Source organism: Podarcis pityusensis (assembly GCF_964106645.2).
Source record: "Podarcis pityusensis genome assembly, chromosome: 4".
NCBI classification, from domain to species: Eukaryota; Metazoa; Chordata; class Lepidosauria; order Squamata; family Lacertidae; genus Podarcis; species Podarcis pityusensis.
Window position 1 is genome coordinate 25,246,055 of NC_138027.1, and position 15,770 is coordinate 25,261,824.

The 15,770-nt window shown below is 42.0% G+C and overlaps 1 protein-coding gene across 10 annotated transcripts in view; it reads right to left on the reverse strand.

Moving 5' to 3' along the window:
• ATP8A2 (ATPase phospholipid transporting 8A2) overlaps window positions 1-15,770 on the reverse strand; it is a 324,329-nt gene that overhangs the window by 89,362 nt on the left and 219,197 nt on the right. For 8 of the 10 annotated variants that reach the window (XM_081004078.1, XM_081004077.1, XM_081004074.1 and 5 more), the window contains 5 exons: window positions 14,557-14,679; window positions 12,982-13,060; window positions 8,709-8,770; window positions 7,880-7,936; window positions 2,285-2,392 (listed from right to left, as the gene is read on the reverse strand). In XM_081004078.1, coding sequence (XP_080860204.1) covers window positions 2,285-2,392; window positions 7,880-7,936; window positions 8,709-8,770; window positions 12,982-13,060; window positions 14,557-14,679 — 429 coding nt within the window. The remainder of the gene's footprint in view (window positions 1-2,284; window positions 2,393-7,879; window positions 7,937-8,708; window positions 8,771-12,981; window positions 13,061-14,556; window positions 14,680-15,770) is intronic. The other 2 variants (XM_081004079.1, XM_081004075.1) reach the window with 1 other exon arrangement.

A 15,770-nucleotide genomic window follows, 5' to 3' on the forward strand; every position in this document is an offset into this window, starting at 1 on the left:
TCTCCCCAGCTCTACCTGAAGATGATGAATGGCAGCTAAAGTTTCAGCAAGGATTCTTTGTAAGTCTTACCTGGCAATGCTGGAAACTGAACCTGGACCTTCTGCATACAAAGCACCTGCTCTCCCACTGTGCTACAGGAACCCACAAATCTGCTTGCCAGAGATGTCAAGGGGAGGGTTGCCTCCCCAATCTGCTAAACTGTGCAACAACTGCAGTAGCAGAAACCCCCTGTGAAACAAAGTTACCAGCAACTTGCTTATGCATTTTTTTGCTGTCAACATCCTGCTAGCACAAAACATTTCGCCAACGGGACACGAATACCACCAAGTGAACTATCTATCTATATACATATATCTATATATATCTATATCTATATATATATATAGTGCATTTCGTTAGATTTAAATGTTGTCCTGGTCCTATCTTGCTAGAATGACACATTTTTCATTTGGGTTTCCTCCCTGTAGTATTTCACCTTTCATTTATTAAATACACACATACACACATATCCCCAGAGTCTCCTATTTTTCACATTGCCATCAGACTCTTGAGTGGTTTTGAGAGGTTCATTATTGCCCCCCCCCCCCATTCTCCAAAGGTTGAACTCATGGCACCGAAGGGGAGAATTTCACCCCCTGGAACTCAATAGATGTCGAAGGAACAAATCCAAAGCCTCACTAACATTTGAAGGGTAAGTACTCCCTTTTGGATATGGTCACCCAGTAATTTATTTTACAGATATATTTCCAGCCCCTTAGACATGTCAGAGAAAAAGAATACCGGAAAAACTGGGTACTTAATCAGAAATGATATGTAATGTGGCTTTAGTAAGCATTTAGTTTGCAAATGGTATTCTGTAAAAGAAACCACAAAACAGAAAATCATATATGGAGAGGATCGGTGCCTTTTTTCAGCGGGTCCTCAAGGGTACGCAATAACAGCACCTCTTTTTTTTTTAGTTAAAACGTGTGGCACTTACTGTAACAACTTCATGGTGAGTACCTATTTTTCGGGGGGGGGGGGAGCACTGGAAAGGATTAACGTATGGCCAAATCCTGATCACAGATGCATGCTTGTAACTGGGAGAAATGCATGTGTCTGATGTTGAACATATCGCCCAGGATTCTACCCACCAGAACCGCAAAATCCTGCCTAGGTGAAATGCATTTTCAAAGGAGGCCTCAAATGAAAAAGAGCAGTGAAGGCACCCAGCTTTGCCTTTTTGTACTTCCATTACCATTTCTTTCAGCAACATTTGTACTTTGGGTGCAACACTAGGGGTTTACACTAGGGGTGCAACATTTATCAATCAATTTGGATTATTGATTAAAACCTTGTCAAGCAACTAAATCAGCACCCAGATTGATCAGGTAACACAACTAAATAATAATAATAATAATAATAATAATAATAATAATAATAATATCAAGTACTTATTAAAAATTGCAGATAGTGGACACCATCTTAGAAAAGTAGTTGCTCTTTCACTAACACGGAGGAAGGAGTGACTCTTCTAAAACATATTTTCTCCCTTCACGACTACTACTTCAGTCACAGTCAGACTAATGTGGGTATAATACATTAATCAGTCAATTAAAACTCATTTATTTCGACTAATATTTCTTTAACTAGCCACAGTCATAGTGATTACATCTGGTGCACTTTTGATTTCTACTGCATACCAATAGAACTAACCGGTGTTGAAGGACAACAATCGTGTCTGTGGTGATGTCAGCTACAATCCTGTGCATACTTTACTGGGAATAAGTCCCAGTGAATACCATGGATTTACTTCTGAGTAGACATGTTTAGGATTGCGCAATCAAGCCCTTTCACCCAGGGTAGAGTCCCACTAAAACCATGGATTTATTCCTGTGTATACATGCATAGGATCATGATATTTTGTCTGTTCATCTAGGGTGGAAAAAAGTTCTTTATTTCTTTTAACTGATATCACCTTAACAAAATAACAATATTAAAAAATAGGGTGGAGAAAAGTTATGGCCTATTTTGATTTAGATCTCATGTAATCGATTGATATTTTTTTTAAAGACGTGCATAACTTTGCACATCAAGGATATTTTTTTTAAACAAAGTTCAAGTAACCTCAGAGTAGAGCAATCCTTTTGAAAGCAAAAACAAACCCACAACCCAACAGCTTACTTAAATGTGGATGATCTAATTGGGAGCTCTAAACTATTCACTTCTCAAAGTATATTTGCTCCTGAGAAAACGCGCACACACAAATGTGCTCTTTTGCCACTGTGGAACCCAAGGACTGACCTGCCCCAGCATGTCTGGTGCAATCGGAATGATGGGCCAGATGGTGGAGTAGACTCCGAAGAAGACCAGCCAGAGCAGCATGCTTCCCCAAACAGCCAAGTGACTGAACTGCAGGGAAAGAGAAACAAATCAAGACACACAGAACAGCCTCCTCCTGCCCCCACACTTGACTCTCAGGTATTATTTTACTCCCACCTAAGGCTTTTGTCAGTCTCACTCCGGGCTGTCTAACACGCTTTATTTTCAGCCAGCAGCAAGATTGATTAAACGGCTTGGAAGAATCCTGTGTTAAAAGCCTTTCTTTGTGAAATGCAGCACATTGCTTTCAAAGCTAGCTTATCCCAGGCATTTAAAAACAAAACAAAGCCCTAACCAACCACGTTCCCCTGTCTCCAAGAATCTAGCTCAGAGGGACAAGGTAGGAGGCAGCAGAGGTAGAATTCACCCAGCCTCTAATGTTCTTATTCCAAGGCAAAGTTCACAAACCAAAACAACTACTTCCGGGTTTGCAGCGTTCTTAATCCAAGTTGTTCATAAACTAAGCTGTTCTTAAACCAAAATACCACTGTGGTTTAATTAATGCAACGAGATTGATGAACTTGATCCAGTGATCCCAGCTTTTCAATGTCTGATAGAAATGTACCCTTCCAGTGCCCTCTAGTGACCTCACTGACTCTTCGCAACCCCACCCCAGGCAATCTCACCCCCGGGTGGTACCGCCTGCTTTGTGAACCACTGGGTTAAGTGCACTGGCAGAGCCAGTCCAGTATTCCCAGCTGTGTGTGTGTGTACCACACTGACCTTGCTGGTGCATTACTGCTCCTCCTCTAACCCCTGCCCCACCCCCAGTAAGGAGCAGTGATAAGCCTACCATAGGTAAGGTGGGGTAAAAGGTAAAGGGACCCCTGACCATTAGGTCCAGTCGTGACCGACTCTGGGGTTGCAGCGCTCATCTTGCTTTATTGGCCGAGGGAGCCGGTGTACAGCTTCCGGGTCATGTGCCCAGCATGACTAAGCCGCTTCTGGCGAACCAGAGCAGAGCACGGAAACGCCGTTTACCTTCCCGCCGGAGTGGTACCTATTTATCTACTTGCACTTTGATGTGCTTTCGAACTGCTAGGTTGGCAGGTGGCAGGAGCAGGGACCGAGCAACGGGAGCTCACCCCGTTGCGGGGATTCGAACCGCCGACCTTCTGATCGGCAAGTCCTAGGCTCTGTGGTTTAACCCACAGCGCCACCGGAATCCCTAAGGTGGGATATATAAAGGCAATTTAGAAATGTAAATGCAATAAATTTAAACTCAATCCAAACCAGTGTGCTTTGGAACATACCTAGAATTACACCTGGATGTCAGGGAAATATCTGTATTTTGAATATTTATAACACACACACATACACACACACACATCCCACTCTGGCTTTTGTGTTAATCTTTGGAAATACAGAAAGCATTTTTGACACCAAGTTTTTCTTTCCCTTTTTTTGGTTCAGGTATGTCTATATCGTACTTTGGCTTTGGTGTTAATTTTTGGAATGGTAAAAAGCATTAAGCGGCAGAATGTTTGCTGTCTCTTCCCCTTAAAGTATGTTTGGAAGAATAATAGCAATACTCATTTTCATTTTTTTAAAAAGTATTTTGAAAACAAGCATTCTTCATCGAATGGACCACATGGGACCCACATGAAGCTTTGTTTATTTTTAAAGCCCTTGGACAGTTTCTGAGCTTTGAAAACAATTCCTCCCTGAAAACAGTTCCCAAAGTTTCTAACGATAGTAAACTAAATCAAAATCACCATCATGATTAAGGAGTAAAACTGCTAAAACATACAAAACCCCAATCACTATAACACAGTAAACATTGACAATTCAGAAACCACGCACATTTCTTTTAATTCTGGAAATTCTCGCAGTGCAATCCTATGTCTATTCAGTAGCAAAATCACAGAGTTGGGGGCAGGGGTGACCTCAAAGGTCATCTTATCCAGACCCTCCCAATGCAGGAAATCTGCTATGAGTTAACTGAAGTTCAGACTGGCATCCATTGGCTGGAACACCAACAGTGGGCGGAGCTAGAGCTGATGACAGGCAGAGTCAACTGCTTCCTTTAAGCAAGCAGGGACCTCCTCCTCTCGCAAGGAGGCATTAATCACATCCCTGGCCCAGCCAGCTGTCCCCTCCCTACTAGTTGTTATCAGCCCAGAGGGGCAAGAGTCCAGAGCACAAGTGGTCGTTGCCCTGACCAATCCAGGCACCTTGACCACACCCTCAAGCCTTACTAACTGAAACTCATCCAATATAGTCTCCACCCCCATCATTCAGCCCAGACACTGAGGTCCAGCGCCGAGGGCCTTCTGGCAGTTCCCACACGGTGAGAAGCGAGATTACAGGGAACTAGGCAGAGGGCCTTCTCGGTGGTGGTGCCCGCCCTGTGGAACGCCCTCCCATCAGATGTCAAGGAACGAAACAACTATCTGACTTTTAGAAGACATCTGAAGGCAGCCCTGTTTAGGGAACTTTTTAATGTTTGATGTCTTATTGTATTTTTAATAATAATAATAATAATAATAATAATAATTTATATCCTGCCCTCCCCAGCCGAAGCCGGGCTCAGGGCGGCTAACAACAATCAAAGAATCAAAGAATCAAAGAATCCAACATTCTAAAAACATTTCATTATAAAAATTAATTAAAATCAAATTAATGGCAACCGTTAAGCAAAATTCTGTGCAGGTTGCCAGAGGAGGGAGTCAGGCTGAGCCCTGACCAAAGGCCTGGTGGAACAACTCTGTCTTGCAGGCCTTGCGGAAAGATGTCAGGTCCCGCAGGGCCCTAGTCTCCTGTGACAGAGCGTTCCACCAGATTGGAGCCGCAGCCGAGAAAGCCTTGGCTCTAGTTGAGGCCAGCCTAACCTCTCTGAGGCCTGGGACCTTCAGGATGTTTTTATTTGCAGACCGTAGGTTCCTCTGTGGGGCATACCAGGAGAGGCGGTCCCGTAATATTTTGTTGGAAGCAGCCCAGAGTGGTTGGGGAAACCCAGTCAGATAGGCGGGGTATAAATAATAATAATAATAATAATAATAATAATAATAATAATTCTCAATATTCATCTGCTGTAATGGTGGAGTCAACATCCTGTTGGATGCAAACGATTTTATCCTCAGAATGCTTGACAAACAAGTCGCAGCGAGCTACCGTCGCAGCGAGCTACCATAAAAAGCCACAAAAATGTTAAAAACAGGCATCAGCTAACCATTGGGGAAGGATGTAGTCTTAATTGCCTGTAAAGGCCTGGCAGAATAGAAAAGTGTTTTTAACAGGCATTTAAGAGTTGGCACAGAAGGGGCCTGATGGGACAGGCAGGAACGGAAGGCAAGGAGACCGACAGATGGTGGAGCTGAAGCCTTGGTCAATGACAACCAGAGCCAACTAGGTGTAGCTTTGTCCCCATCCTCCTTCTGGCTGAGTTCTACAAGGGCAACACTGACACTGAGGAGGAGGAAGCGGACAGGTAGAGTCACATCCTGGGCTGGTTGTAAGCAGGAAGTGGAGGCTAAGGGCAGGCTGAGGTTGGTGAGGCAGTGCCCCATTTGTCCTAATGTATCAGCCTTTGCAGCTCAGTAGCTTTTCATAGACCGCATGTAGTTGCATAGTGCGCTGTGGCAAAGGGCGCTGTTTTGCTCCAGCATAATAGCAAACAGTTCTGAACTTCCGTGCATGTCGAAGAACATGCAAACAACTGGAGACCTTTCTTCTCTGCTGCATTGAGCAACGGCTACTGTGCGCTCCCCCCAAATTTATTTATCCAAGCGTTTCATTTCCCTCTATCCTATCCTCTCATTCAGCAGCGAGAGTTTCTCACTCCTGAGACTAAACTGAATGTAACCAATCCACCCGTTGATGGAGGTGAGGCTTAAGTCGATGGCACGCTCTCAATACTTCTCAAGTGCTGGGAGGAAGTCTTTCCCAGAGTGAGTAAGCCACAGCTGAAACAATAAGGCTTGCCAGCAATGGTGTGTGAAAGACTGGGAAGTGGACTTAGAAGAAAAGACAACTTTTTTAAAAAAAACATGAAAGAAGCACACCTACATATCAAGTTCTTAAAAAAGAAAAGGAAAAACACCAAAGTGTTGTTTTTTAAAAAATGGCTCCCCAAATCCCCCCCCCCTCTGTGTGTGTTTCCAAATGCTTCACCAGAGCCTTTTTGGGTTGAGTCCTGATAGCAGAAAGTCAATAACTGTATTTGTTGTATTTTCAGTCATGGGGAGTGGAATTAGGTAAGAGAAGCATCATGCTATTCAGCATTTAGTAAGAATTAAAAAGGCACTGTATACCTAAGTAATATGACTTAGTAATATGACTTAGTAATATGACACAAATAAACTTTTCGAAAGTGTGGGCTTAGGCTGGTTAGGCTATATTTGAAAGCAATGCGCAAGAACGTATATGAAAGATATTTCATTTTCCTTGAGGTTCACCCTCCATTGTGGAAAGGGCAGGGAGCAATGCAGTTGTGCCACATACTTGCTATGCCACATCTTTTCCCCAAATTCAATATGATAAATAACCCAGGAATACACCTCACCTCCTGGTTTCTTACCGCCAGCTCAAATTCCTCTTCCACTCATAAGCACATACACAAACACACCATTCACCACATTTTTATTTCCCTGTTATGGTATGCTAAAGGGAGTTAGGATGCTACTAATTTCCATAAGTGAGCCCAAGTTATGCACAAATCAACTGCATCCCCCTTCCGTATCATCAGAGCAGAAAACCTGGGAAGTTTAGCATTCACCTAGACATACACCAAGATATCCTTTTTTCCAGTGGGGATGTGCTAAAATAAATGTAATCTGTAGCGGTCAGTGTGATGTGGCAGAGTGGGGAAGTTGCACTCCTGACACTGGTATTGCTGCAGCTCACTGCACAGGGCTAGGGAAGGGCAATGAGCACGCCAAGGCTATATGGACACACTGGAGGAGCCCAATCTAACATTCCCACTTGTGTGTCTGCGCACTGCTGTCCTTGCAGTCACCTTGCTCCCCCGCCCTTGTTCAGGTAAGCTGCAGCGATGCCAGTGCTGCAAGATCTTACCCACTAAACCAGAGGCCACAGTGCAGTAGTCTTTTGTAGACTGCATGTACTAGCATAATATGCAGTGGCAAATAGCCACTGCATTGTGGGGAGCATTGTGCCCCTGTAATAGGAAATAGTTCTGATATTTTTTGTGTGTCAAAGAGTATGCAAACAATTGGAAGGCTTCCTTCTCTGATGTGCTATATAAGTTCAGTGGTACCTCAGGTTACATACGCTTCAGGTTACAGACTCCGCTAACCCAGAAATATTACCTCAGGTTAAGAACTTTGCTTCAGGATGAGAACAGAAATTGTGCCATGGCGGTGCAGTGGCAGCAGGAGGCCCCATTAGCTAAAGTGGTGCTTCAGGTTAAGAACAGTTTCAGGTTAAGAACGGACCTCCGGAACGAATTAAGTACTTAACCCGAGGTACCACTGTATAATAGATGCCTTTCTTTTCTTTGCTCAGTAATATTAGGAATAAGGGGAGAGTGCTGGTTGAAACATTTCTAATACTTACTTTTGTCCATGCTGTGGTTTCTAAGCCAGCTTTCAGACAGACGGTCACCACAACATACTGCAGGGGTAGAGGGAGAGAAAAATGTTAGGAAAAAAATTTAATCCCAGCATGCATTCCCCATTCACACTTGCTTCGCCCTCTCTGGCTTTTCAGAAAGAAAGCAATAGTTAAATCTAAGGAATGTCCACAAGCACATCACAGCTCAACAATGTAGGAACCAGGTGCCGTTTTACTTTTAAATGTTGCAGTGTATTCAACGCATTTCAGGAGTACAGCAGGGGGGTTAAGGAAGCTGTTTACAAAATGGTGTAACACATGTCCTGATGGGAATGCCTAGAGATCCTGGGTAAAACTGGCATCTTGGGAAATGCTCAGCACCAGTTTAGCCAAGTGGACAAGGTCCAAGTCTGCACAAGATGGTAAGTCAAACAATGGGACTGTGCAAACACGCTGGCTCTGAGAGAGGAGCTCACATTTGATTCGCTCCTTCTGGTCATTTTAGCTTAGTGCAGCATGGCAGCTAAGCCCAGGTTTGGCTTACCATATCATTTTAACCAGGGTATGTGGTTAAGGTTCATGCAACATATCGTAAAACTGGGGAATTCACTCCCAGAAGAGGTAGTGACGGCAACCAACTTGGATGACTAAAAGAAGATTAGAAAAATTCATGGAAGAGAAGGCTATCAATGGGTGCCAGCAACAATGGCTATGTTGTGCCTCCACTGTCAGAGGTGGTATATACTAGGGAATACCAGTTCATGGGAAATGCTCAGCAACAGAAGTTCAGCCGCACCATGTGCAGTATTGTAGCTGGATTTTAGCAACTTACTGTATAAACTATATTTCCAACAAACAGGTAGTCTACACTCTGGCCACTTGCAAATACCGCGTCTGGAAAAAAGAGGAAGATAACAAATATTAAATATTTCATTTGGCCAAAGAGATATTCTTGTTTTAAAAAAGGCTATTTAAGATTTTCAAACGGTTTGAACAAAATTTAGTAAAATGCAACCGTGAGCAATTTTTAAAATATCATCTCAATTCACAGAATATCTTAAAACTAAAGAGGAGGTTGGGTTAAGAAGAGAAAGAGAGCGGGCGAGCTAAAAAACAGATTAAAGGAAAGCTAAGGAAAAAACATTAGAAAGGTGTATGTAAACATGCCAGCTCACATTTAACTGGTGGTGCAGCATGAACAACATCATTCCTTTCTGCAGAGGTAGTGAAAGGTAACCAAGCGACTGGGAAACATTCAGCATGAGCCTGAATGCACTTTTAACAGCCTGATGTGTTTTTGAAACATGTTTCCTGGATTTCTCTTTGTAGGGAGGATAAATTTTGCATACTGGGTTTCTCATTGGAAAGCAAATAGTGTAATGACTGTCTTGGCCAATGCTGAAGCTATTAAATGTTCAAAAATAGCGTACACACACACACATCACCATTAGGAGTTGTTTGAGCAGAAGGGGGAATTCCTGCCAAGAACGAATAATCAAAATATCTATAGGAGATGAAGAATACCAGTTACCACATCATCTTCGTGCCACTGTGCTGCATACAGATGCAGTTCTGCTATATGTGCTTTTATTTTAGATTCCTTTGAAGTGAGGGGATATTTTTTACCCCAAAGGTTACCAAGAGAGAGAGGAGAAGCAAAAATCCTCCCTTGGTGCATATAGCTGCTATCTTAAAAAGCTATTGGAGGGTGTTAATGGCAAAAAGGGACTGGGCATCTTATATTCCAGCACCCTTTCTCCTGTCTGTAAGTACACAAAAAAAGGCGAATACGTGTTAATTTAACATATGGAGGTGCCAAACTTGGCAATACTTCAAGTAGCCAAGTTTATTCGTGCTCCTATGAAAAAAGGAACACATGGCAGCTGTAGGAATTCTCAAATTAATCCAAAAAGGGCTGTAATTCAGAAGGATTACACAACCATCTCGCTTCAACATGGCAGCCAGCGACACACGTCTGCCTAGGTGAGGCTGATCTAAAGCAGAAACCTAGAGCAACAATCTGCAAGGTGATTGTTGCCTGAAAGAAGGAGTTTTGCCCTTGCTTGAATGAAATAATGACGACAACAAATTCATCATTAATGATCATTTTATCATGGTTATTATTACCGTTAATATGCTTTAAGTTTGCATTCTGCGTTTCGAACTAAAGGTTTTCAGGGTGGCACATAGCAATTATTAAATTAAAATTTATTAAAATGCCCAAATCAATATAAGGGCTACAAACTTCAGACATAAACATCTCAAGAAATCCAGACAACTAAGCAGCAGTCTGTCTCTTGTGCCAGCCAAAGCCATAAACCGGAGAAAATAAATGTGTTTTAATCTGCCACTTAAAAACAGATACTGTAGGGGACAACAATGATGACATGGTACTTCCAAGTCACCAGGTGACAGACTCCAGCAGCTTCATATAGATATTAAAAAGCATCAGGGATTGAATGGTAGCCTTTGGGGCCCCACAGCAGAAAAGTGTTGTGGAGCAGAGAAGGCGTTTCCCAATGTTACTCTTTGTTATTGGTCCTGCAGTTCAGAGTGGAACCACCCTAAAGGTGCCTCCAGCTCCCAACCCATGGATCTGATCCAGGAGGGTACATCTGTCAATACTGAATACTGCTGAGAAATGAAGAAGAACCAACAGGGTTGCATTCCCCTTGTCCCTCTCTTGATAGCAGCAGTCAATTTGGGTGATCAAGGACATTTCCATGGCATATCTGGGCTGGGAGTGAGACTGAAATGAGTCTAGGTAATCAGCTTCATCCAAACATGCTTGGAGCTGGCCACCAACATCTCAATCACCTTGCCCCAAAAAGTGACTCACCATCGCCTCCTTCAGGATGGTTGTGAACACCCCTTCCCTGAGAATTAGCTACTTCATGGTCACAGCATCAGTCTCCATCAGCTACATGGGCCTATTTATGTTCTAGGGCAGTAATGGAGAAACCTACTGCAGGATGATATATTCATTCATTCATTCATTCATTCATTCATTCAATACAGCAGGGGTGGGGAACCTGTGGCACTCCAGATATTGTTGGGTTGCAGCTTTTGGCATCCCTAGTCAATGGCCATGGTGGCTGGGGCTGATGGGAGTCCAACAACATCTGTATGGCCAGAGGTTCCACATTTCTGCTCTAGAGTCGTTTCGCACACTGACCAGGATCCAGAGAACTCTTAATGTGAATCCAAAACATGGAAAAAGACACAGCAGGGCTCTCTTTCGTTGGCACTCATATGTGTACCTCATCACTGGAGATAGGCAAATCTGTCAGTGTTGGTTTCTCTCTATTTCTCTTTACCAATCTTAACTTCTCCATGTTTCCAAATCAATTAGTGAACTGCTTTTTAAAAAAGCCCTCCAGAGAATTCATTAGCATTTTGAAGTGAATTTATCCCAACATGCACGTGTTTATAAGCAGTTTTGCCTAACACACACGTTTGTAACCAAATTTTCCTTAATTTATTGCATTTTTGTATGTTATTTTCACCAGTATATGCATCTTTAGGGCACTTTACCCCACTATACGCATTTTTTGTCTAGTTTATTTGGCTTGAGAACCGCATCGCAAAATTCAGATAAGTGCAAATTTCAAAAAAGTGGCTGTGTTTTGGTTCTACTTTGTTTCAGAAAGTGAGAATTGGGTGGGTTTTCCTTTAGGTGCTGAATGAATCAAAATCCCACCCACCCACCCAATCCCTGCTCATCACCAGCCTATCCTGATAAGATATAATTGAAGAATGTTGCTCATGCAATCACATATGTAGTGTGGAAGTTTTTAAATGCCATGAAGAAATCTGGTTAAGTCCAAGTACATTTGGAGAATTTCAATGTCAGAGTTGCATCTATAAGTTGTATTTTGTAATATTATGACCTTGCACTTTTGGAATCCCAGGGCCCTACAAAAGAAGAAGAAGAAAAAGAAGAAGAAGAAAAAGAAGACGAAGAGGAAAAACTTCCTACAATTGTCAGGGATGGTCAGGATGTGCTGTGAACACTTATTTGTAAGGCTGCAGAAGCACTCCTTCATTGCACATATGCACACTGCATCCTAAAGAGCTCAAGAGGTTAAAGGACATACCGGTGTGAATGATGTATTTCTTTTCATCTGAAGTTTTAAAAAGTGTTCCCTCAAACATAAAAAGGGATAAAAGATCTATATCCACCTCTCCCTGAATAGCAAAGCAGCCAGGGTTCTTCACTTGGCAATGTGTTGGTCTTTGAAATTATTTATTTATCGATTCCAATTTAAATCTCCAACACATCTCAAGACGGCATCCTAAAACCAGTAATATTCTAAATGGATCTAATAATTAAGTTCATGACTAGCATGAAAGCTGACTCTCAATACGGAAAGGGGAAAAAACTGAAGTTTAGGAATATGGATAAATGCTTATATATACAGTGGTACCTTGGTTTGCATACGTTTTGGATTACAAACACATCAAAAGTGCGTGTTTTGGATTACAACTCATTTTTTTTTATTATGAACCAAAAAATTTTGGAGGCCCCATTGGTGAAAGAGCGCCTTGGGTTACAACCTGTTTTGGTTTACAAATGGACCTCCGGAACCAATTATAGTTGTAAACCAAGGTACCACTGTAATCATATAATTCTGGTTGCATTCAATTACACTGAGTTAACTGGTCATTTTTATGGAGACTTATTCAAAACAAGTACTTCCTATCACATTCCTCCTATCGACAGCCATTCACTCAATAAATTGGAATAACATGCAGAAAGCCAGCACAAAGTGGAGTCTTCATAGGATCGGCCTACTACATATACAGTCCTTGTAATAATCACATTAAAAGAGCAAAAGGTTGTGTGAATCAATATTAAATCAATGCAGCTGCATGTAAAGACCCCCTGAATCATACACTTACAATCTCTGGGGGTTGGGAAGTGCTATCTACCGAAGGCTGCATGCAAACAGGGGAGATTTGGAAGGTCGCTGTTGATAAATGTCCGAGCTTAGAGGCTGGTGGTCTGTCTGCCATGATTAATTTCCTAACAACCTGTTGTGAACCACAATCACATTGGAGCTGGGCCAGAAAGGCTGACATTCAGGAAAGAATGAAGCACTTACCATGTTCCAGGGCTTTTAATGGAAACCAAAAGAGAATAATGGAGTGGATCAAAGCATTGATGCAGTGACCCCAGAACACCTAAGGAAACAAAACAAGACAGTCAGGGGGGGCTGACCAAACTCTCAAAGGTTGTTTAACTCCCTATCAAATGTTTCATTACAGACACACAAAACATTAAATTTTATTTTAAAGGCTTTTTAAAAAAGCAATACCACGAAAGCTAGTCTTAAAATTCAAAAATTGTCAATCCAAATGGAGATCCCATCTGCTTTATAGTGGTAAACAGAGGACTTCTCTGATGAGCACCACCTCAGAACTTTTCTTTGTTTGAACCATACACATTTTGTTTAAAAAATAAAGCTTTGAATGTTGAAGCTTTGTTAGTATGAATAGGTTAATAAAACAAGAAGGCTGAGAGAAGAGGAAATTCTCTAAAATATGAAAAGAAAATACATCAGTGTAATTTTACCTGCATATCTCCCTGAAACATCTTTTTAAAACCTCAACCTGACAGGAACAATAAAGTCATCTCAATATTTTCACAGAATCTCTTGAGGGGTGGAAGCCTTAAGGAAAGGCCAGCAGGTAAAAGAGTGGGAACATTTCATTACCAAACATGAAAATTGGTTATATAGCATGTGCAGGTCCATAGAAGATGCCACAGAGAGGGCAAATTGTGGAGCTGATTCATTAACATGCAGGTCTAGGAAGTTCTCTGTATTCAATGTGAGTTCTATGGCGAACATTCTAGTTTGGAACTCTATGCATAACTTTTTGAACTCATTGCAGATGTGGCTTTAAATCAGTCCACGTTGGTTTCTACCCATGCTACCAAAGGACTTAGTGAGCTGGATGCATGTCAATTCAACACACTGAACACAGCAGGATATCAGCTTCCAGCACACCATCGGAACTGGGCGCCAAAATACAAACCATGAGCTCAGCACATAGTGTGGCTGCCATGGTCTCAAAGGGTAACGTGAGCCAGCTCTTGTAAGTCAACATTCATGGCTTAAATTAAGCCAGGGTTTACAATGGCTTAGCTTTTGAACTTGTTACTAATGCTTAAGTTGTCCTGAAAGTCATGAAGTAATAGTTAAGGGAGGGAAGACTTTAAGTATACATGGGTACACTACCTTTCCTTAACCTCTGAGTGAAACGCAAGCAGCCCTCAGAGATCTGAGACTTGGCATGGCTCGTTGGATGAAACATGCACTTTAACTTGGGATCTCTGGGTTCATTGGCTTCTTCAGCACAAAGCTTCCTGAGGACCAGCTCAGACTACAGGTACTGAAGCCTGCAGTGGCTTTCACGTACAACACCCACTTACAGGATGATACAACCACCAGCCTCCCTGACCATTGGCTGTGCTGATAAGGGCTGATGGGAGCTGTAGTTCACAAAATATAGAGAGCACCATGTTGGCTATTTCTGCTGTTGACCATTAAGAATTAACCATTTCCAGCTGCACAAAACTGGGATGCCACAGTACAAATTTAAAACTCAGTTTTAAACTAAAGTGCACCCCAAATGTTTTCTCTGTCTCCTCCCCAAAGCAAAACATTGCCTCTTACCCTGCTATTGAACCCATCAGCATTTTGAGTAATTTTGTAGAGCTGGGGAAACCTAAGCATGTTGTCTTGAGTGCACGATCGCTCAAAGATTCCCAAGGTGAAGGGAGGCAATGCTGTGAAAATCTAGAGAAAACAAAGGAAGTAATTAAAAACAACAAACCATTAACTTTATAAACAAGCCGCAGAGCATGCTTCATACCTGGGAGAAAATCCTGACACTGATAAAAACAATAGCAGCAGTTCTGCTAAATCACCAGTGCTGAATCTGAACTGTACAGTTCAAAGCACAAGAGCTTTCACCACTGGAATGCTGGGAACAGCAAAGCGAAAGGCTGCCAGTGATCCAGTGGGGGAGCTCCATGGGTGCAGGTTGGGTTTCCTTGTTGCTGACGACAGAAAGGGTCAAACAACACATGGGTTGGGAATTAGGAATGGGCAAATATGGACCACTGAAAAACTGAAATTGATAACTCAGTTCTGTACATTTCCACACCAGTTTGCAATTTTTATTTTTAAATGTCCTCATATAAATTCATCAGCATTTGGGTGCAAATTTCTCCTAATATGCACGTTTTTGTATGCAGTTTTGCCTAATACAATTTTTGCAAAGCAATTTTCCATAATGCATTTTTTTCTATGTTGCTTTCACTAATATTTGTATGCACGCTTTACTCCTAGCACATGCACTTTTGTACACATCATGGCTGGAGCACGGCACAACAAAATTGAGAAAAAAATGTGAGTTTCAAAGGACGGCTGTGTTTCGGTTCGCATATTAGAAAGTGCAAATTAGGTTCACTTTTAAATGAGAAGTGAATCCGATTTCTCCACCACTCCTATTTAAGAGACATACGGGTCTGCAATTGTAGTAAGCAATGGGAATCCAAAATATGTCTGATGCCTTGGATAATGGCCAAAAGGAGAGCAGACGACCATTATCACATATTTTAGAATATGTGAAGCAAATGAGGATTGATGACCTCAACCTCATTCATATCAAGTCAAATGACCTATTTGTATTTCTTCAAATTTATCATTTAATTCCAAAGAATTTATATCCTTCCTTTCAACAAGTATTTCCAAGGCAGCTAGCAAATGTTTTAAGTAAATGCATGTTTAACAGCCAAAGGAGCCTGTGGATCACATGGAGTCTAAATCAATCTTCAGCTGTTCTTCAGGAAAGAATCCAGGGAGGAAGGAGGAAAAGATAACAT